The following is a 24,391-nucleotide window of genomic DNA, read 5'->3' as shown; positions in this document are numbered from 1 at the left end:
TCTGCTTTGAAGTCAAAGAACAATGATATTGCTGGAAAATTAGAGTCCCCAGAAGGAAAACTACATTTTTATGAGTTTTTACTGCTGCTGTCTTTTTTACACATTTGACCGTCGTCGTGCAGAAGGAAGCAGAAAGTCAAAGAGAAACTTGTCTGATTACAGTCATAACTCCTGCTCATACTAATTACCCGCGGTTGTAAAATAAGTCAGAGTGGTCATCCTAATGAGTCCACCAGAGAGCGATTGTTCAACTCCATTAAAAAGATCTATTTTCCTTCTACTGCTCTTTATTTGTGCTTTTCCCTGCTACACGGTCGCCACTGTCGAATCAAGTGTGACCAAACAATTCTGTGTTTAAAGGTCAGAACCAGACTTGGTACCAACACTGGCATCACAAATGCTGGTTCAGCACCATCTTCATCACCTGCTGTGAGGGGGGTATTTGACTATAAAGGTTTTTCTTAAATAGGTTGAGAAAGCCTTGCTTACAATGGTCTGATAATCAATATTTCTAACTCAACAGGAGCCGCCGCCTTACGTGGTAAGTAAATGTTTTTTTATTAATTATTATTTTATTAAAAAATGACTGTCCTGTGGGTTCATATGAAAGAGATCAGCAAATTGTCAGGCCTGCCACAGTTTAAAATTTTGATAATATATTTTTACTAGCATCGGCATTGTGTTTGATTCACTAAAGAGAAAAACACAGTAAAGGTCGAAAATAGAATTTTCTCCAAGTGCTCATCAAGAGACAACATTAGCTGTCTGTTGTCTTCGTCTTCTTCTTCTTTTATATCACACTCTTTTACTGCCCATCTAATGGCTTATTTATTACATTCATTCGTTATTCTCCTGTTCCTGTGTGGCCTCATTACGACCACAGCTCTGCTTTGGAATTCCAGGATAATTATGAGCTTCATTGTTTTAATAAGAGTCTCGGTCAGCTCGGATCTCTGCTCGTCTTCACAGCTCCCGCTGGGAAACAACGGAGGGCAGTGGCAGCAGCGGACAGATGGAGTCTGCCGCTCTGCAGGTAAATATTTATATGCTGTTGCTGAAGTACCTACGGTTTAAAAATGTGTGCAGGTGAATGTCGGCCACCTAAAATGTCAGTGCCAAAACATCATAGCATACACACACGGCTTGAAACAGATCTGCAGTCAGAACACTTTAGCTTAGCAAAGAACTTAGAGAATAGAGACACAAATTTTCGGAATCATTAAAATATAATTTTTTCAAAATGCAGAAAGTGCTTAGCTTGTTAGAAATTCTGATATTATATCAGCTGATTTAATAACCCAGGCTTCTGTGCTAAAGTCGGTTAGGATGAGTCTGACCGCCAACATGTTTAGGTTGAGACTGCCAGAAAAAAAATAAAAATAAAAAAAGGCTCTTCAGAATGATCAGATTTCTCAACATGCGTCTAAATAAACTATTGGTTAATCCCAAGTAGTTTTTTGGTGGGAACGTAATTAAATATCAGGACAAATCATGTACCTTCAAGGTAACACAATTAAATAAACGATGAGCGCAATAATTATAATAGCTTTAGTCAGTATCAATGTTCTGTACATCTTTTAACCAAGATTTGAATTTGACACTTTTAAAAGATGCAGTACTTTTTCAATAATTCATTACACTCTGTTCTTTACAATAATTCTATTATATTTTTCTACAGTCCATTTCACACTGCAAGAAAATTTAGTTTTTTCCAGTAGTTGCAACAGCATCTGAATGCACTGTGGCTGTAAGTTAAAAATGCAGTCTCTCTGCAGTCCATCCCACTGTTGCATTCACAAACAGCACTGGGACATCCCCCGGCCAATGTGGAGTGCTACATTAACAGTAATGTACTTGCTGCTGCCCCACAGGTTGGAGCCTTGATGCTCCCATTGGAAGCAGCCGCTGCTGCTGCAGCATCAAGTGAGCAGTCCTTGGTGTTGAAGGACATCACCTGTTGTCCATAATGTAAGGCGTGAATCACAGAAGGATGAGTCGTTCACACTGGCTGACAGTTGTTACCCTATCATTACTGATGCCATCTTTGAGTGGATAATGTACATCATCCAGTTGCCCCCAGAATCCATTTGTGCCCCTGTGTGATGTGGCTTGCAGCTTCGGCACATAATCATGTGTTCTCAGGAGACATCTCAGGAAGCTGAGAAGGACTCTGTCCCTCCTACGCTGAATTCTTACCCACAATTCATTGCTTCAAACAAACATATTTAACCCAAAGAGCATAGAGGTCATGTAAACACAGCAAGACGCACGAGAATTGGGGCTGAATGTGGACAATGACACAGCATCTGCCCTGGTGAAGGGCTTTTCCTATTAGGTAGCTTTTTGCAAGGGCGAGTTTTTGGTGGAAATCAGGAAAACCAGTGCCAACAATGGATGAAACTAAATCATCTTGGCTAGGAGGAGAATACTTATTTAAAGTGGTAAATATGCGAGATGTACACTTTTGTGTCTTTAAATACAAGTCCAATAGTGGAAGGACAATGTAGGTAGGTGGTATAAATGTCAAACAAGTGGTCTTAACAGTTAAAATGATAAAATGACTACTAATTGAAACAAAAATTGTATTCATATAGGCCACGCAGACCTACAATCACTATTTTATATATACCTTATGGACGTATAATGGAATTGGAAACATTACATCCCAAAATACGTGATCATATTTTTAACAGAACTTTATTTAGTTTAGTTTTTGTTCCGCTTTATTCAATTAGTCCTTACAATCATCACAATGATGACTGTATGGACTAAGTGAATTATTCAGTTGTTACAGATTGATATAAATGAAAGTACTTTACATCAATCTGTAACAACTGATTGGATAAATCAGTTTGATGTAAAGAACCGATTTTACACTCAGACACGTTTGCACAGGAAATTAAAAGGGTGGGTTTTACACATATTTTAAGATGATCTAATCAAACATTACCCAAGTTATGATTAAAAAGGCAAAATGGTTGAATAAGACCTGAACTCTGACTAGTATACACATCCAAATAGTGTGCTGTATCCCATAAAATGTTGAAAAGAAATATATATTAAACGTACTTTAAATCTGCTCAAAAATCGCACATCGTGTGTGTGTGCCTGTGTATATACGTATAATATAGGAAAATGTTGAAACATTTTAAATATACATTTAATGTGATACAATGGAACTGTGTTGTATTAAATGTTTTAGCCTTTCCAAAGGCCATGTTGCTGTACTCAGACTTCTGAACAACACACTAGTCGATTAAAAACTTCTTATTCCACAATGTGTAGTTGTACGACTCACCCAGAAACTGTCGGTTGTCTCCGGCTCAGACACCCGTGGACCCACGTTCTCACGTCGACGAGGTCTATCGGTTAGCTGCTAACAGGCTAACGTTAACTTCTCTAGGCCAAAGACCAAACGTTTTTGACTTATAAAATAGCTCAATAACTGACTTAAGCAATAACTGACTTAGGCACGAAGACGTTCTTGAGTGTTGACGACTGAAACAGCAGCATACATTTTAAAGAAACAACTTTTTTCTTTCACTCGAACACTTCTTCCCTGCTATCGTTTTTTCCCCTTGCTATCAGTTACTTACTAACAGAATTCAACGTAGCGTTAGGTTCCACTTCTCAATTATCCGATTGGTTGCAATGTCTGTTAATCCTTGACATTGATTGGCCTTTACGGACTAGATTGACAGCCACTGGACAAGAGCACTGAAACGAGAAGTTCACGGTCTAATAAAAACATAGTATCTTTTGCAATTTTATAAAACGCATAATTTTATTCGAGAGGAATGGGAATCAACAACTGCACCTCGGTACAGATGTCCACATTATCACCAGTGGCGAAACATTTTAGCCACCAGACTATTGTCCAGGCTAACTGTGTTTGCTTATTAGTAACTTGGTAACTTTGTTTGATGAGCAGAAGCACCAACATGTCTGCTGGAGGATACAGTACAGTGTGCTTCCAGATATTAAAAAGCTATTACAAAGTCCAAAATTAAAGCTGTATGAGTCCCCGGATGCACCCAGCAGCCATCTTTGTTTGTGAACTATGTGTTGGAGGAGTCATACAACTGTACAGCAATTGCACAGTTGTTGTCACCTGTAGATCAGCTGCACTAATCCAATTCATGAAGCCCTGACAGTTAGTTTATATTCAAATGGCAGTCACATTAAAGACTCAAAACAAACAGTCTGAGATACTATTTTTACTTGAGGGCACCACTGAGACTTTTAGGAAGAGTGGAACAAAAACCGCCAACGAAGAGAAAACAGCATCCAGCTCCCAAATCATCATCTGCCCGTGTCATCACTTCACATCCCCGGGACGCTGGTTAACCTTTAGTGCTGCTGAGACTTCGACAGCCCTGTGATGTCAGTGTGTGGCCCTTTTCACCACCCGCCTAATTCACGGCCTGTTCTACGTCTAGAGCTTGGCTGTAAATCTGCCACGATACTGGAGCATCTTCATCCATGACGAACCTGCACTGCAGCATCATCCAGAACACGTCCCTGGCTGCTCACTTTGGTCAAGTGCCAACGTTTCCTGGTCTGTTGAGGTCATTACAGGTATTACTTACCTCTCCCCCTCCTCGCCCGCCTGACTCTTTCTCATTAAACATGCTGAATCCATTTGTTCAGCATGCAGCCGAAAGTAGCAGCGGCAGCAGCGACCTGGGATCGATTTATTAAAACTGTTTTTTTTCCTTCTAAGACTCTGATGATGATGTTTACAACACTACCACAGTACCAGTGAAAATAAAAAAGACTCACCTCAATCAAACAAGATCTACTTTAAGGTGGAAGTTCAACTGTTTTAGGAAAATGTCGATAATGCACCGATGGTGTTGTGAGCGCCCTCTGCTGTTTAGGACAGAGATGCTACAGCATAGATACCAAGTTAGAAAACATTAAAAACACATTTTTGATCCGTACGCTTTAATAAAGTAAATGAAACGCTTTACAATTGAAAGATGTTCCAATCCAAATCCAATGGTTAATACTTAACATTACTAAATCAAAATAGTTCAGGTTGGAGGGGCTTGAAGTACTGTATATTCTCGCCAAAAGAAATTTCCTGAAAATAAAATTTGACCCAATATGGAGAAAAAAGTTAAAAAAAGAAGAAGAGAAAAAACTAAATCAGACATCAGATACTTTGTTGAAAAATGTTTTTGATGCCGGCCATATTGGTCTTCCATACCCAGGAGTTTTCGGTGCAACTGTCAGGACCGATGGTGGAGTGTGAGCGATGAAACACTCGCTGCTCGCTGTATCCACAGCTGTCGGAGCTGATTCCCTCTCTCCAAGCTCTCAGATATGTTTTATGATGAATCTACATATTTCTCCTCTCTAGGGAGACACACATTATTGGGAAGCACTCGATCTCTGCCTCCATTTCCTGCCTGCTCTAATAGCTTCCAGGTGAGAGGTGTTCCTCGCACTCGCCTGGGAATGCTTATTAAAACTGTTTTCCTATTGATACAGTTGGTTTGATACTTACCAGCTTTGACAAAGCAAAGATCTCATGTTTGGCGTAAAGTTACAAGGGAAACAACAGCGAGTTCTTTGGCCTCAGCATGCCGCAAACGTAACGTTGTTAAAGCGCAGGCCCTGAAACCTGACGCGGGCCCTCTTCACCACATTTGGTTTTCATTATTTTTTTCTTGCTCACAAAAATTTTAACAATAGCACCCAGGGATTAAGTCATGGTGCAGGTCGCAGCCAAGCCAAACATCCTGCCTTGGCCAGGAAAATGAAGACAGATGAAGAAGGGAAGCAGGTGTAAAGTGTTCGCCTCCTCATCCTCTGCAGGAGGCACCGAGCTCGACGTCTGTCGTCCATGAACATCGCTTTATCGCTGGCAAGAAGGGAATGCATGGGGGGAAGCAAAGTTCAGGACACATTCTTTTCATTAGATGTGTTAAAGGATATGATGGTGTGTTTAATGGTAGGAGAGGCAGTTTGTATTTAATAGACTCATTTTCTACATCTTTCTGCATGTCTAAGTGTTTTCGCAGCTAATTCCAGCAAATGCAGCTTAAACAGTAACTCAGATTTATTAAGTCAATGTCATACAACTTTTATTCATTAAGCTGAAGTATAAGCTTTCTGCTTGGCCTCATTGTGTTTGCGTCTCAAATGACTGCCAGCGAGAATCAAGCATAGCCTTATCACATTAGCCAATGACATTAGTCTTACCACAACCAGTTGTTCCATAATATACTAGTTTAGTTTGAAATGGTCAACATTAAGAAACATTTAAAGAACAAGACTAAATACTCTTTTAATTTGCCGAATTTAAGTAGCATTAGCCTCAAATGTGTCAGTGAATCATTTTAGTCTTTTCATGATACCATTCTGCTGGGTTAGCCTTACCTTGGTCTGTTGTTGTCTGCTAAATCATAGCTTTAGCATAGCCTAGGTATAGTTACTTTTAGCCTAAACTTGGGATACGTTAGTAACTTACTGTCTCAATTAAAGAATTAATTGATTAATTAATTTTTCCACTTTATAACTACTAACTTTATAACATTATAGAATACCTGAAAAGTAAAAATGTTTATCTATGTACAGCTCAGCTCACAGTGAAGATATTCAGATTAGGCTTCTCTATGATGTTTATCAGGGACAGATTTGTCACAGTTATGGTTATATAAATACTGTGAAAACAGAAAAACTTCTTCACATGGTTCTATCACTTTAAACATCTTTGGACACGTCTGCATTTTCACATTTTTCCTTTAGTCAACAAATCCAGAGGTTGGATCACTACCAGCAGTGTGTAAGTGCGTCTGTCAGCACCTTTCCTGCTTTGCCTGGGGCTTCTAAGCACTGTAAAAAAAAATAAAAAAAACTGAACATGTAGTTGATAAATATAAATGCATACTTTCACATGTTATATGTTACATCAAATAAAACAGAAGGAAACATTAGTGAGACTTTTCTGCAACCTCTTAATCCTAATTCAGACAAATTGTACAGATTATTGTTAGATCTATTAAATAAACACGGGTCAACAAACCACATCTTGAAATGTTTTCATCACAGTAAACAAGTAAAAGTTGGTGATTGAAGCAGAAACACAAAATGTTTCATTTGTTTTAATCAGTGAATCCACATTGAAAGATGTTATCAATAATAAACTTAGCTAAAACTGCAGTATTGTAAACAGCTTTATTATAATTATACTTGTATCAATTGGTTGTATATTAAACGCAATCTGTGAGAAACACACATAAAGTTGAAGGTTTTAGTGTGATGGGCCTGTTTAAGATATAGGAGTTGAATTTAACTGTGTTATTACCGTTGTATATTTTTTATTCATAACGTCAGATAAAAGTACAATTATTAAGACATTAGTCTTATTCAATCATCTTATTACGTAATAATAATCATGTATCAATTTTTTTTATCTTAATGTTACAGTGTACCCAACTTTTAAATGAAAAATTATAAATCTAAAAACACACATATATCAAATGAAACATTTTAGTAAAAAGTTTAAAAATGAGGTCAGGTGTGACGCTCAATGACCTGATGAGTGGGGAAAATAAAATACCTCTCTTCCGTACTCATGCAGTTTGGGTTGAGCAACACATGGTTTCCAAGCATCCTGATCAGATTTCCAAACCTTGTCCAGAGTCTGGATCTTCCCAGGAATCTGAGTTAAGAAGCCTGGAAAACTTGGAACTTTTGCTACCTCTGATTTAAACACCGGCTCGCTGGCCAAAACTGCTGAGTCATAGTGAAAGGTTGAGTCCTCAATCACTTCATGTGTACAGTCACATGCAAACGTGCATTTGTGGTCTGTTTTTCTATTTTTTTTAAATTACATCATGGAGAAACTGCAAGTTGTCCAAGCCACCTGCCTGACTGTGTGGTTTGCCATAAGAAAAGGTTCATAATCCCAGAGATCCATAGCTAGGCGTCCTGTCCTCTACCAGATTCTAATGAATCATTTACTTCACAATAAAGTATTTGACGACAATCAACTGGGCTTCAAGCCAAATTTAATCTTTATTAGACAGGTTCTGTACAAAAAGCACTGGATCACAAGGAAAAAAAACAGACAGAAAACATGCATTTATTTACAGCATGGTCAGAGACAGAGAAACTGAAAATGTTTGTTATTCTAAAGACATTAATTATTTTTAACATTGTGCTTTAATATACTTTGATGATATATTTCATATTTCACAAAGATGTAGAACCTCGGCCGTCCATCACACTGTGGTAAAAACACCAAAAAAGATTCCAAAATTTGTTTTTCTACAAATTTGACAGAAACATCTGCAACATGAGGCTTTTGGGTGTTCAAGTGCAGCCTGGAAAATTGTTTTCACACACATGTAAAGCGACATCACAATGAAATCTGTTCTGCCACGACCGCAGGTTAGTGTTTCGCTCCTGCTCATTTGCATAAAAACATAAAATGTTTGGACGGGACGAGAAACCAGAGATTAGATCTGCTCCTCATTTTCAAAGAAACCACACAATCGATGACTAGAGAAAAGGTGTTTTCCATGCCACAATTTTAACATGAACAACCGCAGAGTGATTACTTACCATAAGGAGATATAAATCTGTGAGTATTTCAGTTGTAAAATTGAAGGTCTTAGCTCCTTGAGCAAATCTGTAAACAACATACAGATCCAGACGTCATGTCTCCTTAGAGACACTCTGCTATATCAAAATTAAAAATGTCGAAATTAAAATCTTCATTTATTGACTTTTCAATTTTAAATATAACTGTTTATGTCAGAACTGCAAAAGAAGTGCAAGATATGTGACATCATAAAAGATTTTCAGTTCACACACTTTCTTATAGTGAATATTTACAGACATTTAAACCATGAGCTGGTGGACATAAAGACTAGATATAAAAAAAATTGACATTCACTTTTGCGTCTCACGTTTGAAATTGAATTTCAACAAACGTAGTGTTGGTGCTGGGAGTGTAAAGTCGTTGATGTTTGGACTGAGAAGCATTTGCATAAGTGAGCAACAGCGTTTCAGGGCGATGGTGGTAATGGCAACGTCAACGACACCGACATCAACCCACATTTTGTCACTTTTTTAAAATGACAAGTTAAAATATACAACGAAACCATGTGATCCAAATTAAGGTGGATAAACTTCAGGAGATTCTGGATACAAAAGTTTCACGTGACAAGGATTTCTGTTCAGAAAAATAAAAATGTTGGTTCAAACCAGTCTATCTCCCCTTCTTTTAAGGGAACATTTAATTTTTTTAACCTTTTACTAGCACACATTTCTCTTATTATTAAGTGCTCCAACAGAAATAGTGCATTAAGAAATAACCATGATTATACATTTCACATTAATACACAAAAGACGAGAATAGAACCAAACACAAACAATGCTGTTTACAAAAGTTAAATATTGGAAAATCGGAAAAGCTTTTTTTTTTCTTTTTTTTTTTTTATAAAACTGATGTAAGGGCCTTGTTGTTATTGTTTTTTGTTTGTTTGTTTGATGTTTAATGTCCTGTTTGGAAAACCAGAGCAAACATGTCATGACATTTTGTTGTTTTACAAAAACAGGTTAAGTCCTCTCATCTTTCACTCCTTTGTTGAGCAACATTCTAAAAGTTTTTGAGACATCAAGTTTGTTTACAGAGATATTTGCAATATCTATCATTCAGGTCTAAGCTCACACAAAAAAAACCTTCAAACAGCTTATTCATAAATACACAGAAACGAAGCACAGAAGAAGTAAAATCTGGAACATAATAGGAGTAAAACTGAACTTTTCCTTATTAAAATCTATAAATCTGAAAAACTGGAGTGTTGTCATTAATTTAACAGAGAGAAAAAAAAAGAGAAAAATCTGCGTTTTCAGTTTTACTCAGCCAAACGTAGTGTTTGCTTCGTTTATTCTTTTTTTCCAGACGTATTGTTAAAGTTTATGTTACAAAGGAAAACAACATCATCTCTGAGGGTGTTGTCCTAGAACGGTTTTAGGATCTGGATCCGTCTCACGGTTGTTCCAGGTCTGGTTTGTGGACTGAGTTCAACTCATGTTCAGGTTTCACTGAGAGCTTCTGACCTTAAGAGAACCAGCTCGTCCACTGAGAATCAACAGGTGTGTGTTGCTGCTCCACTTTCTTTTACTATTGTTAAAAGCAGCATTTTATGTGTCTGATGAGTATTTGTTTTAACATTTTGGCTACATTCAGCAGAACAAGCTCAAACCTTCAATCTCTAGTCCAAAAAACAATAAACAAACATATAACATTGTCCACCTGTGGGTTAATTTGCTGTTTCATAATGACGTGAGGAGCTGTGGAGTTTAAAGTCAGATTTGGACTCACTTTAAAACAACATAAGTTAAAGTGTAAAAAGTGCAGACTGGTCCTTTAAACTCTGGTTGTGGTCAGAAGCCCCCGGTGACCTTGCTCCTTTCCTGTCTCACAGTGTTATTATCTGAGCTGTTCTGTCTCCATGGACTTTTGAAGTCAATTTTCACCTGTTGATGATTTCAGACGACTCTTGGTTCTGAAGACCGTTCTCCTCCTCTGAATAGACCCCCCAGAGTTTACTGCCCCGACCTTTTGACCCCCACAGAGATTGTGCAGACATTTGCATTAAATGTTCTGAGGAACTTCTGAAGTATATGCTCCAATGGTTGGTCGTGGAACATCAGGTGCTGTGAGCGGAGGAGGAGTCAGGTCAGGGGAGGATGGTCGAGAAGGGGTCGATCGGCAGAGGGTTGTCCTCACATGGGCGGGACGATGAGACCAGCCATTGCTGTAAAAAAAAAAACAACAGAAAAAAACAATTTAAAACTAAACTATATCAAAAATGAGGAGGAGCTGACATTCTGGCATATTTGGGGATAAAGAGAAAAATATGTTACGATATATATTTCTTTCAACAAATAAAACTCTTTTTTTATCACTTTAACTTTTATTAATAGTGAGTAATATTTATTATGTATTAATTATTTATTTTACAAATGTAAAATGTTTTTTTAACTGTATTGATTTCCAATACTAAACTTTTTTTTAACAGTAAATAAACCTTTATTTATAAAATACTATACAGGATAAACAAATCATTGTTGTTAAATATTTTAAATAGTATAAATAAACTGTTTTACTATATTTATTAGAGAATAGAAAATATATAAAAATAAAAACATATCCAACATAAAGCAAATATGTTAAAACCTTAAAAGATGTTTTATATAAGTAATTTTAAAAAGTAAAAAAATTACGTTATTTTCACCCAAATCCTTTGATTAAAAAAAAAAGCTGTGTCCATTAAATACATAACGATAAATAACACAAACTTAAATTAATTTTTTGAAGTGAGGCTGTAAATGTTGAACAGTAAACAGACAGTAGTGAACATTACACATTACAATAATTGAATGTTAAACAATAACAACGTTTAGACAGAAGACTATGAACATTCAACAATGAAAACTTTGTCACAATAATAATGTTGAAACAATTATGATTATGAATAAATAAATCATTAAGAAGCAGAAGTTATGGATCAACTTTGACAGACACAGTGTTTATGGTCAGCGTACGTGTCCACGTGGCCGGCAGGGGACGGAGCTGACAGGTGAGGGAGGGGCGGGGTGGATGCTCACCCTGGAGGTTGCTGCCATTGGCGGAGGTGCAGGTGGGGGGCGGGGAGGTCTGAGGCCGCACGACGGGGGCGAAGGCGCTCTTCTGTTTGACTGCAGAAACCAATGAGAACCAACAGAATGAACATCTGAGGAGGAGGAGGAGGAGGAGAGGAAGAGGAAGAGAGGAAGAGGAGGAGTGGGAAATGAAAGGGAATGAGGAGTAAGAAGGGAAAATGGAAACTAAAGAGAGGAGGAGGAAGCAACAAAGAAGCAGAGGGAACTGAGGAGGAGGTCAAAGTAAACAAAATAAAGGAGCCATTTTTTTGGTGTGGTGAAACTGTTCTAGTTTGAGGGCCATTTCCAAATCCAGTAAATTCTTCTCTCCTTTTTTAACCTTAATTTGAATCCTTAGCACGGAGTTTAAACTAATGTTGGCCTTCTCATTGGCTACAACACTCTTTTAGTCTTTCGTCCATCATGGGAAAGGTTGAATGTTTATATACAAAAACCACATACACAGTGTAAACGTACACATAACATACACAAACAATACTTTAATTTAGTTATTATTTAATGCAAAAAAACCCACTTAAAATAAAGAGACATAATTATTTAATGCAAAAAAACCCACTTAAACCAATAAGACAATACACCTGTCATTAAAAAGGATATACAAATATAATAATAAATTTAGTGATAAAATAAGAGACAAGACTTTAATAAGATCTCACCGAGGAAATTAACTGTACTGTATTTCTATTTTATTTTTTATGTAGTTTACTTCATTAAAACAAACAAAAACTGAGGGCAAATTGCATCTCAAAGCTTAGGGCTGCAAAAAGGATTTAGACAGAGGAAAGAGCAAAGGAGTAGGAGGAAGTGGAATTTAACAGGCTGAAGGAGTGGACGAAAAAATAGAGAGTAGATGAGAAGAAGGGGAGTAGATGGAGTAGGAGGAGGAAGTGGAGGAAGTATATCTGTGCCTCATGCTGGAGAACAAAGATCTTCATCTGTCAAAGTTGATCCATAACTCTTATTTTGAAAAAAACAACAAAACAAGAAAAACCCACAGCATTCACAGAACAAATGTATACATGAATGTATGTACATGCGTGTGTGTGTGTGTGTGTGTGCATGTGTGTTTCCAATCTGACCCTGGCTTAAACATGATGCCAGTGACATTTATTTGAGTTCATAGGAGACAAACTAGAGTTTTATGCTTAGGTAGGCTAACCTGGATTCCTATAGTTAGTAAGTACAGACAGACAGACAGACAGACAGACAGACAGGTAGGTAGATAAAACGCTAAAACAATGATGAAAAAAATGCATGCAGGGGCGGTTTGTGTGTTCTGTGTTTGTGCCGTGGACTCACTTGCGTAAGCAGAGTTTGCAGTGGAGCCATTCAGGAAGCTCGGGGATCCAGACACGCCCAGATTGGTCATTCCCGCAGCTCCGTATCCGTTCATGGTGGATGTGATGGTGTTGTAGTTGGACTGCTGAGGGGTGGAGCTTGGAGCATAGCCACGAGGAGACACGCTGTTTGAGTTACGAGAGTAACCTAAGCAAGAAGAGAGACCTGGGTTTTAATGAAAAGAACCATATTGTGATGTCATGATTGTGCAGCAGCATCGAGAGACAAATAAGTAAGAGCAGCCTTCCGTCTCTCCTCTCCTCCTCCTTGGTTTCTGCAGCATTTGGAGGACTGTAGGTCATACCTAGGCCTGCTTTATTATTCAGTGTTTTACTGAAAATGGTGGGAAGATATGACAGAAAAAACGAGTGTGACCTAACTCACAGCTTATACTGCAGTGTGGTTTATATTAACAGTTTGTTTCATCCATCCATTACACATGAAAAAATGAGCCATTTACGACTTTGTACATCCTTTTATGTGATAGAATGTTGGATGTCGCATTAACATCACAACCGCCACTGCTTCCACTGCGACTACTCTCCGCAGGCAGAGCCTGTGCTTCTATTACCTCTGCAACCAACCTCCTCATTCTCCTCTCCCCGTTCTCCTTGCTCCTCAGGATTGACCCTCATCCAAGATGCATTGAATACCAATGTTCTGCAATGCTCACTTAGACCTTTGACCTCCTCATCAGTCTCCCAAGTTCCCACCGAACTCTTTCTCATTTGCTCTCTCGCCTACACTTTCCCCCACTTCCTGGTTTGGGCCTGGCCAACATAATTCCCAGCAGGCCCTGCTGATGGAGCACTGCCCAGGGACAAGGAGGCAGGGCCGCGATGGGAAACACATGTGCAAAAGTAGAGAGCAAGGAGCGACACATGCTCACTGTCCACATTGTTGTAGAATAAAATCCAGAGTCTTTCTAAATAAAAGACCAATTCTTGTCCACACCCTCTGCTATGTTGGCGTGGGAAGCTGATCTGCTTCAGATCATTTACTTCCGCCTCATGCTGACAACTCAACTAGAAACATATGTTGCATTCAGGGGCAGGTTATATGTCAGTAAGAATCTGTCAGAGATCAGGTGATGCACCATCAAACAGCTCATCTGCAACAGACCTCCACACATTTACGACAGCACTATACAGTGTGTGTTTTACTCAGTGTCTGTGTAAGAGCATTTAAACTGGTGTCTTTGTAGACATTGATATGCCCCTGTTCTGAACAGTCCATGTTAGTCCTGGCTGAGGTCCAAACATCAGCTGTGGGAAGATATAGAAAGGAAAGAAACTGCTTTGAGGAGCCATTTGTTAGCCAACCAAGGACACAACTGATCAAATGACTAATAACAAGCCGGACTAGAAAAGAGCAGAAGAGAGAGACTCAATGTCTGCTTTCTCAATTAACGTCACAGTTTTAGAAGCAAAAACTCAACTGCATACATTCGTCGAGCATTTGTCTGAAGGACCTGATTCTTCTTGGTTTATTCAGATATAAGCACAATGTAACAACAACTTAACACTGAAAAGCTGCTGTACATCACAGTCAGTCTGAATGGTATCAAATAGTTTGTAATAACTGCTGAGTTAAAACAACCTATGATAGAGGTTAGCTATGTAAACGGCACATTCAAACTGCAGTACAACAAGGTCCAATAAGGAACCAGTCGTCTGTTTCTTTCCTACGGTCAGCAAGGTGGACAGTAAAAGGGGTGAAGTAAATTAAGACAGAACAGAGACGAAGGAGAAGAGAGCAGTCAGTACTGTATGGAGAACAGAAGAAGAACAGCAATCCTTGGTATATCGCACAAAAAAACGAGTAGAATTTCCTGTTCAGCCATTTTTCCCATGACCTCACAGATTCCTGAAAGATGTTCTGTATTAAGATGTGGAAAATGTACATAGTGGTTTTCAGGAGGAGAAGGAGGTTGGGAGTGTTTAAGGAGGAAGAGGGAGTGTGTGGAGGGGGTGGGGGGGTGTTGTGGAGATAAAGCAGTCTTGCTGTTTCTTGTCCACACCTACTCAGGGTTATTTCCTCCACAGCTGCAATAAAGATCCAGATAAATGACCAAAGTTTAAGTGACTGAGTTTAGAGAATGCAGGTGAAGTTTCATATGTCCAATAAGAATCACTTGAAAAACAGACATTAGCAGCGTTAACGTCTGTGTCAGCACTGACAAGTTAGCCTTAGCCATGTGTGTATGTGTTTGTGCACATATAATATATATTAACACTATTATTAGTATTAAACATGTTAGCTTTGACATTAGGAGTTCTGCATTAGCATTAGCATAACAACATTAGCGCTGATGTGTTTTAATATTGGGAATATTAGCATTCTCACCCTGTTCGGCCTGTGAGGCCTCTGAGATGTTGACTGCAAGCTGACTGCTGAATGAGTTGACGCTCATCATGCCTGAGTGGGCGGAGCCACTGAGTGATGGCAGCTGGTTGTGACTGCGAGGGACACTGTACAGGGCCTCAGTGAGGTCGGCCGCTCTCTTCAGGATGATCTCCTGTTGGGTTGAATATAAGAGCAACTTTTACTTTGTTACTTCATCTTTTTGTAATTGTTCTCTTTTTGTAATTTCAAACAAAATGTGATTGAACAGAACACTGCCATCTGCAGGCCATCAGGTGGACACTCACCTGGTTGTTGTGTGGCATCCCATACAGAGCCTCGACAAGATCAGCTGCTCGCTTCAGCAGCACTTCCTGAAAATAGTAAAAAAAATCAATTACCTAATCTCCTGATAAAAAAGAATGAATCAATGTGTTTACGTAGGTGTCACAAAAATGTTACAAGCTTAATATTTGTTCCTGTTTTCATGAAAACTGTCGTAAATCTTCTCTTTCTTTCAAGTCCGACTGCATAATGGTGCGTGCTTGTGTCTCTTTACTATTTATTTTGTTTATAATTCGTTTGTAACTTGTACAAACACTCCCCATTACCAGCCAATTGGAGTGTTTCCCATCCCACCCCCCCACCCCCCACACACACACACTAAAACAAAGCTGAGTTTTCCCACGGCATAAACTGACCCTCAAGGCGATGTTGCAACTCAGTTTTTAAATCAGTGATGAACAAAGATGCCTGAATCCCTTTGTCACACACTCACACCTGAGCCTAATTTCTCAGAATGTTGCTCGATGATGGTGTATTTATTTATTAAGATAAAGATAATGTGACGGATTAAAAGTAGTCTTTTCTTCTTTTTTTTTTACTAATACTTAAACCTGATAGCAATGACTTTTTTTCTCTTTTCCAACCCTCCTCCTCTACCCCTTGCTTGCTCTCCCTCTCCTTTGTGTAGAAGTGTGTGTGTGTGTGTGTGTGTGAGAGAGAGAGAGAGAGAGAGAGAGTGAGAGTGTGAGTTCCTCTAGCTCCATTAATCTCCATTAGAAAACAGAAGTTAGTTAATGTCTCCTTCGCTCGGCTGCAGGTGCCCATCACACACACACACACACACACCCACACACAGAGAGAGAGAGAGAGAGAGCAGAAGCAGTGAAACCTCAGAGGCATCATTAACTTGAGAGGAGTGTTGTGTCTGTCAGGACCTAATGAAAACAGAAGGACACACACACGCAAAACAGCATTTCACGTGTATGTGTAAGAGAGAGTGTGTTTGTGTTTGAGAGAATGAGAGAGAGAGAGAGAGAGAGAGAGAGGTGGGAAGGCGGAGGGGGGCAGCAGACGCACCTGTCGTCTGTTCCTAAATTAGAAATCAATCAATAACTCTCACTGATCTCAGCTGAGGTCACACACACACAAAGGATGGCATCATTTACCCTGATGTTGACCACTGTTTTTTATCTTGATGCACATAATAGTTGCTGTTCTCCTGCTGACGTATGTTTGTTATGTGGTATAACCTTCACAAATCGGAACAAATGAATTTGAACACAAAAGAAAAGACTTATAGAAAAAGCAGTCAAAAATATTTTTTCAGGAAAATAAAGCAGTAAACATATTTTTTAAAATATAACGTGTCAGATTTTGAGCCCTTTATTGTCTTTGGCTTTACTAGAATAATTTCTCCTCAGAGTAAGAATCTGTCCCCTAGCTTGTTCCGGCAGCAGGGGGCGCTAGCAACGCATTCAGCACTGATGATACATGATAAACATAATCTAGCAACGCATTCAGCACTGATGATACTCTAATCTAGATAAACATTAAACATTTTACTGTGTCTTTTTTGCTTAAATTTGATTTTTATTTTCAATAATTATAATAAAAATAATAATATAATTTCAACAATTGCACACACACACCTCTCTCTCTCTCTCACTCACACACACACACACACACACACACACACACACACACACACAGTGTGTCATTGGATTCCTGTCAGAGCCAGAGGCAGCAATCAGAGCAGCGAGCACTTTAATGGCGCTGAAAGGACTGAGCCAATCGATACAATAATGCACTGGCTGCTGGCTTCACCATCACTATCATCACTATCACTATCATCACCATCACTATCATCACCGTCATCATGGCTTATCACCGACCCACTCCTCAAAGAGGGTTTAGGGTGAATATGAAAGAAGGAAACAGTGGAAAATCTGTGTGAGTGTGTGTGTGAAGGAAGGGGGTGGAGGAGGAGGGGAGTCAGAGTGGATAACTGGAGGTCTATAAACGCTTAGATATGAAAGCAGCCAATTGGATAATACACTGCAGATCAGATCAGTAAAATACTTCCTGGATTTCACAGGCTTCTTAATGGGATCAGATACAACTAAATGAACTAAAATAAAATACAAAAAAAATCAACAGAAAAGAAGCAGAACTACAGAAAAGTTAGACCACAAAAATAACAAGTGGATCTATCTGGTTCATGTTATAATCTGTGTGTATCTACTTGGTTCTTCCTCGTTCAGCTTTATTGAACACAAACCAGCAAGTAATGAACTAAACAATTCTTCTAATGTCACTTTGGCTTTACAGTCTTTCCCACACACTGAGACCCAGACCTGCAGACTCCTGAGAAGGTTATGGTCTCAGTAGTTAGCTTCAGGCCTTCTTCGATAAACCTAAAAGCACTACTTTACTTTATCTTATTTGTCCTCATTAATAGGAACAGTTGGTAAAGCATGACACATATTGATGGAAACCTTGTAATTAACCACTAGACGAAAAGCCTTGTTACTGCTGACGCTTCCACGTTAGAATCTTGACGTTTGTTCACGTTATGTCATCCACACATGAGAGTAAAAGAGGTTTTAACACCAGGTTCAGTTTTTCCCTCTCAGTGGCTGCTTTCATGCCCTCGCCCTCCTTGTGTCCATCTCTCGACATATTCCTGATTCACCCCCTCCTTCTCCACCTTCTCCTGCTCTGTTTTTCTTCCTCGGGTTTCTCGGGGCTTAATTACGGGGGGCCGGCTCGGCGGCAGTGCGGAGGTGCGAGGCGAACAGGGATCAGCGTGACCCTGGAGGAGACGCCATCAGACAGCGGCCTTAACAATGATAAATGACCCCGAGCAGAGCTGCAGATAACGCCGCTGCCCCCCACTGGTCGCTATAAAATATGGATGGACCAAGAGGAGGAGGAGCAGATTAGCAGTTATCAGGCGGAGCAGTGCTCTAATGATGCAGGTCGTGGCGCATGTTTAATTCTATTCAGAGGAAACAGATTTAAATTCCGATCAGGATTTGAATGTTGCTCATTATTCTCAATAAGGAAGAGGAAATCTGCTCATTCATGAAGTGGGCTGTTATTAATAATCCCTGAGCACTCCAGTGCCTCCTGAGCCCGACCCAGGGTCAACGATCAGAGCTAAAGACGCCAAACATCTTTAATACCACACTTCACCTCCTGCTGTGGTAAATGATTAATAACTGATCAATAAAACATCAGCTAACCATTCGTTAACCCTCAATAAATCAGTCTGAGTGATGTCGTCTTTTACGTAATATAACAATCCATAAAATAAATTTGTTTGCTCAACAACTGTTTTTTAATTCAAATTTTCAACCAATCCTGCCAATAATATATTTATATTTTCAATTGTACTGTATATCAGTAATGGACATACTGTAGGTGTCTGGCTGGAATATTTAACCACTAGACAGCGACTTCATTGGCTGAATTAGGAAATCAAGTAAGTGTAAAACACACTGTACAGTAATTTCAAAGTCTTCAGTTATCAGCGCATGCATAATGCACAGTGGGTTAACTGTGTATATCAGTCACTTTAAGTGTAACTAATAGCTGGACTGGTTTCAACGTATCACTGTCTTTTTGTTTAAAATCTAACTTCAGTCATAAAGCAATTATGTGACATTTTTTACATTTGTGCTTTAATTAAGCCTTCCAGTCTCCACGTGAAGCTTATTAAGCTAATTATATGTGGAGTAATTATAATACTCTGAGTTTTTGTTCAATGCCAAGCTTAGTCTCTGAATTTGTATTTTTTATAAATACACTTTTAATGTAATTGTTGAAGTAAGCTTGTAGTTCCCAGATACTTCCTGCTGTTTTTGCTAAGTTAACTTAACAATAATGACACAGTACCAAACAGAAGATAATCTAATCATTCTAATTAATTTCTTAATAATCTTGATAATTAACTGATATTTAAGTCTACAGATTAGTACTTGGTGTTCTTGGTAATGTAAACTGTTTACCCAGCTTCTAGGTTTCGTACAATGCTAAGCTAACCCTAACCCTTTGATTTTAAATCAGTTTTACATCGTTCACCTTAAATCAACTTCCTGATTCCTCTTGTGCTTTCTGCTTCTCTAACATATTTTTCCTCCTCGCCGTTTCCCACAGTCCTCCACCTGACAGCTTACAATGAATCAATCAGCTGACTGTCGCAGCATCTGTCCACAAACATCTCTGTACGACCCACATCCGACACCCTACCCAGCCCGCGCAGGTGAAAACAAAGAAGAAGCGACAGGTGGAGTTAACCTGTCACTGTTGTGTCACATGATCCCACTGACAACGGCTTGCCGTCCTGTCACCTCACTACAGCTCCAGGCTTTTTTCCTCCTCTCTTTTATTTCTCTGAACAGAAACAGAATCAGTCTATCTGACTTTCCTTTGAATAAATAAATATTTAACAGGCGGGTGGGGGAGGAGGGCGGAGCAGCGAGGGGGTGCTCGCATCAAAGAGGGCAGACATGTTTGCTCACTATTAGTATCAATTTACAAATAAACTGCTTTTTTGGTGACTGGATCTCCGATGTCAGCTTTTGATAAATGGTTTCAATTTGGCAGCAGCTTTCGAGTGTCAGGCTCCATCTGACGCTCCACGCCACCACCGCTGCTCGCTGCCGCCCCAAATCTACCTCAGTTATCCTCACAGCCGCGGCTGAAATAATCTCTTCATACTAACCAGAGCACCTGACGACCGTGTGGATGCATGAGTGCTGTGTGTGTGTTTCCACCACTGTTGTGTTTCTACACAGATCTTAAAGGAGCCGTCTGTGAGTTTTACACCATGGAGAATAGGTCATACACTATTTACAGTAAACTCAGACTCCAATAAAGCTACTATAATAGGAAATGTTATTCTATAGTCCTGACAATTAAACCCGGAAAAATTAATCTTTCTGATAACCATTCAAATAGGAACATGTATCCCTGGGCTTTATATAAGGACACTGTCATTAGAGCTACTGTATTGCAGTACTTCTGTTTTCGTATAATTATCATATTGAGATCAAATTTGAAGGTTTTGACATCATAAACTAAGCTTACGTTCAGTAGATTTTAAGACAAATTCATTTTAAAAAAATACTGCATGTCTCACTGTAAAAAACACAAACATTACAATTAACAAAAGGTAACGAGACAAAGGAGGGGATATATCAGAGACTAATGCAACATGTGCAGCTATAATCTATACTGTGAGCTGTTAATGTACATATCAGGTTACATAGAGGAATAGATTTTACATATGCGATAAGAGGAATTTGACCTCTTGTCGACACTGGATGGGTTCAAATGGATTCTTAGATTACATTTTTGTATAAAGACATAAGTAACAGCAAAACAGTCTCAGGCTCATTTTAGCAGCAGGGGGCGCTCACCGCCAAATCTGTGTCAGGACCTCATATGCAGACTTTTAGCACTAAGTACTGAACATCTGACTCTAGATGGTGTTGACAACTATCAAAAACAGTTGGATTGTAGTTGTATGATGAAGACTGATGTTAGCCAGAGCCTGCTGTAAAACTTTTGCTCTCAGTTTTACATCCAATTCTCATGTCACCCGCCTTCATCACATCAAACTCCAACAAAATGGCTTTCCCCGCTCCCATTCTCGCCAGCGGAGAGGAAACAAAGCAGCAGCAGCAGGATTGGTTCCATAAACAGCTGTTCCCTGTTTGAGGGATTGGGAACAATCTGGAACAATCTGCCCCACTGGCAGTGAGCAGAGTCAATGCCGCCAAGAGTTGAGCAGAACCAACAAATCCACTCAGGCGAGTCAGTGCTTTGTGAGCATGGAGCTGTGCAGGTGGTCGGCCAACACCATGTTCACTTCACAGCAGTTTTGACCTGACTGACAGCTGCACCTGACCTCTAACCTTTGAAACATACACAGACACCAGTCATTAAGTCATTTCCACTGACCTTTGGTAACCTCTCAGGGTCCCCAGGGTGGCGAGGGATGACCTTCTGTAACCTCTGGAAGCCGTAGTCGATGGTTGGTTCATTCAAGGCTGAAGGAAAAGAGAGTAAAACCAATGTTATTTTACACAATTGTCAATCAATAATAAAAACCAAGAGGTTGTGATACTTTTATGGAACCAGGGTAAAGATCAGACTGACTTTTAACAGGGTTACATCGACACATTTGATGATAATGTAAAACAAAAACACACAACAAAGGGAAAATACTGAACAGAATGTGTTCACAGATATCAAAGATTTTTGTGCTTTTGCAAAATTAGATGAACATAAAATGGAATAAGATAATAATAAGTGGTTATTAAAAGAGTTAGAGATGAAGAGATAGAAGAGATACAAATGTGACAAAAATAACAAAACATCTTAAATATTTTTAGATCAATCAGAGCAGGAGACAGAAGACAAAAATTAAGAGAGAACGTTTAGACTGAACCTAAACAAAAAAAATACAAAATTGAAGTCATAGACAGAGAGTCACTGGGGATGTGACATCAGACATGGAAAGATGAACAGAAGATAAGAGCTGAAAGAGCTTTATCTTTATCACTAGTGTCACGTAACATCGCTGTAAACTCTATACATTGTTTTGTGGTTTTTCATAAAAGTGAGACCTCTGTCTGACCGTCAGAGCCTCTTTTGGCTACACACACAAATACACATACACACACACACAAGCTGCTGTTTATGGACCTCACACTCCTGCGTCTGCCTCTGCACCTCTAATTCAATACAACCTTTCTCCCTGTCTGTCTCTGCCTCTTACTTTCCCTTTTTCTTCCTAATCAATCACATTAATCATAAACTGCTGTCAAATGTGACTTTGGGGACAATTTGTCACTCCATCTTCTCCTCTTACCGCCACGCCGGCCTCTCACACTCTTGCTTTCTCTCTCTCTCTCCAGCCCCTTGTTTTCTCTAAGGATGATTGACACTCCAGATGCTTCTGAGTAGAATAGCTAGTTTGCACTAATATGCATAAGCGCGGGTTTCATGAATAAGAATAAGGCGTGCGCTCGCTGCTGCAGAGGCTTTTCCTTCAAAGGGGCGGGGCCGTTCCTCCGTTTGTCGCCCATGTTATTACCATTATAACAATATTTGTTTTCTTCCCTGGAAGACGGCCGGCGGCGAGCTGCTAAATCAAATTTGTCGGAGCGGTGGAAGGCGGCATTGAAAAGGGCTTTGAGGTTGAAGCCTTAACAGAGGTGATTTCTGAAAAGTGACAAAGCGCTGAAAGACAAGGCCCTCGCCACCACCGCTGCTGTCAGGAGCAGATGCTGCCATGTTGGGCTGTTTTTGCCTCTTTTCCCTGAGAGGCAACAGAGAGCAGTGAGGCCACAAATCTATTACCACCGCACACCAGCAGCCAAACGAGGATTTCAGTGTAGGATCCCAAAGAGACTTTTTGGTAGGAAGAAGTGAAATAGTGGAAGACGAATAAAATAATGGCACAAGCTGCAAATCAACAAGTCCCAGAACTCTTTTTTTCTACATCCATGCTTGTCAGCACGCTGCAACTCATAACACGTCCTGAAAATCTAGTAGTAACAAGTGAGATTAAATATGAAGGCATTTAGAGAACTCAAGACACAAGAACCTGTTTCAAACTAAAATAAGTGTGTGTACCAGGAGGTTTAGGCCTGGGGGAGCCAAAAGCAGAAGGATAGTTACAGTATCCAGAATGTCTGTCCAAAAGCTGATGGAATATGTTCATGGGTAAATTATGCGTGAAGAGAAAACAACCAACCATCATGTTCTGTACTTGAGCTTGGCCTCACAGCCTGTGGATGTCCGATTTCTGCACTAAACTCGGACTAAAATTGCAGTCCCTTGTCTCTGCTTAGCACGGTTAAAGAAATAGCTGTATCGCCCCAGAGTCATTTTAATCCCACCTTTCTCATTTGTTCTCACCAACAGGAAATTGTCCCAGGATGTAAGTAACTTTCACAATAAAAAAATCATTGTCCCTGTATCCCTATCATATAAAAAACACAGACACACAACACCTCTGGAACACAACACATGTACTGCCCTCATTCCCATAACATTTGATAATTTAACCTTTGCCATGCTCTCAAGTCATTGACTGCCTGCAGCGCCCCCTGTCTGCCTGCCTGCTCCTACCAACCAATCGATATCATCATCTAGCTGGCTGGAAAGACAGAGAACAAGTAATTGGAGAGTGTCGGCGGGCCCTGACCCTCCGCCTCTCTCACACACAGACACACACACTCATATGAAGACAGATTGCCTGCTTCTGTGTAAACAGATGCTGCAGTTTCAGACATCAGCACCACTTTCTCTGTCGTAATTTGTATCGATTCTTCTTCTTCTTCTCATGTGTCTGATGTTTTTTATAAACGAGAAGAAGGGGGAGATTCCGCCACATATTTAATCAAGTATTTATCTCTCTCTAGCTTTTTTTTCTCTCCTGGCTGAGAGCATGATCAAACGCACGGTTGACATCCTGCTGACTGGAACTAGCGCTGTGTTATTAGGAAACTAAATGACTGAGGAGAAGGAACAGGGGGCAGGACGGGAGGGAGAGGAGGTCACACGTTAAGCTAATTTGTTTGACGGCAGATCCACAGTGTCAAAGAAGAAGTGTTAGCAGCCGTGGTGATCGCAGCAGGTCAGAGGACGAGGATGCTCACTCCCTGCTGCTGCTGCCGCTGCTGCCGCTGCTGCCGCTGGTGCCCCGGGACCGGGAACAAGG

At 39.7% G+C, this 24,391-nt stretch overlaps 1 protein-coding gene across 4 annotated transcripts in view; it reads right to left on the bottom strand.

Annotated features, from left to right (window-relative positions):
• Positions 1–8,009: 8,009 nt before the first annotated feature.
• The window catches only part of LOC103390799 (transcription factor COE1), a 68,994-nt gene continuing 52,612 nt past the window's right edge, over positions 8,010–24,391 (bottom strand). For 3 of the 4 annotated variants that reach the window (XM_025063009.1, XM_008326826.3, XM_017039514.2), the window contains 6 exons: positions 21,622–21,710; positions 15,678–15,743; positions 15,373–15,544; positions 12,988–13,173; positions 11,635–11,724; positions 8,010–10,781 (listed from right to left, as the gene is read on the bottom strand). In XM_025063009.1, coding sequence (XP_024918777.1) covers positions 10,750–10,781; positions 11,635–11,724; positions 12,988–13,173; positions 15,373–15,544; positions 15,678–15,743; positions 21,622–21,710 — 635 coding nt within the window. In that variant the 3' untranslated portion in view covers positions 8,010–10,749. The remainder of the gene's footprint in view (positions 10,782–11,634; positions 11,725–12,987; positions 13,174–15,372; positions 15,545–15,677; positions 15,744–21,621; positions 21,711–24,391) is intronic. The other variant, XM_008326827.3, reaches the window with a different exon arrangement.

The sequence above is a fragment of the Cynoglossus semilaevis genome, chromosome 15 (assembly GCF_000523025.1).
Source record: "Cynoglossus semilaevis isolate Cse_v1.0 chromosome 15, Cse_v1.0, whole genome shotgun sequence".
NCBI lineage: Eukaryota > Metazoa > Chordata > Actinopteri > Pleuronectiformes > Cynoglossidae > Cynoglossus > Cynoglossus semilaevis.
The sequence above is the reverse complement of the archived record's forward strand: the minus strand, read 5'-3'. Positions and strand labels throughout refer to the sequence as shown.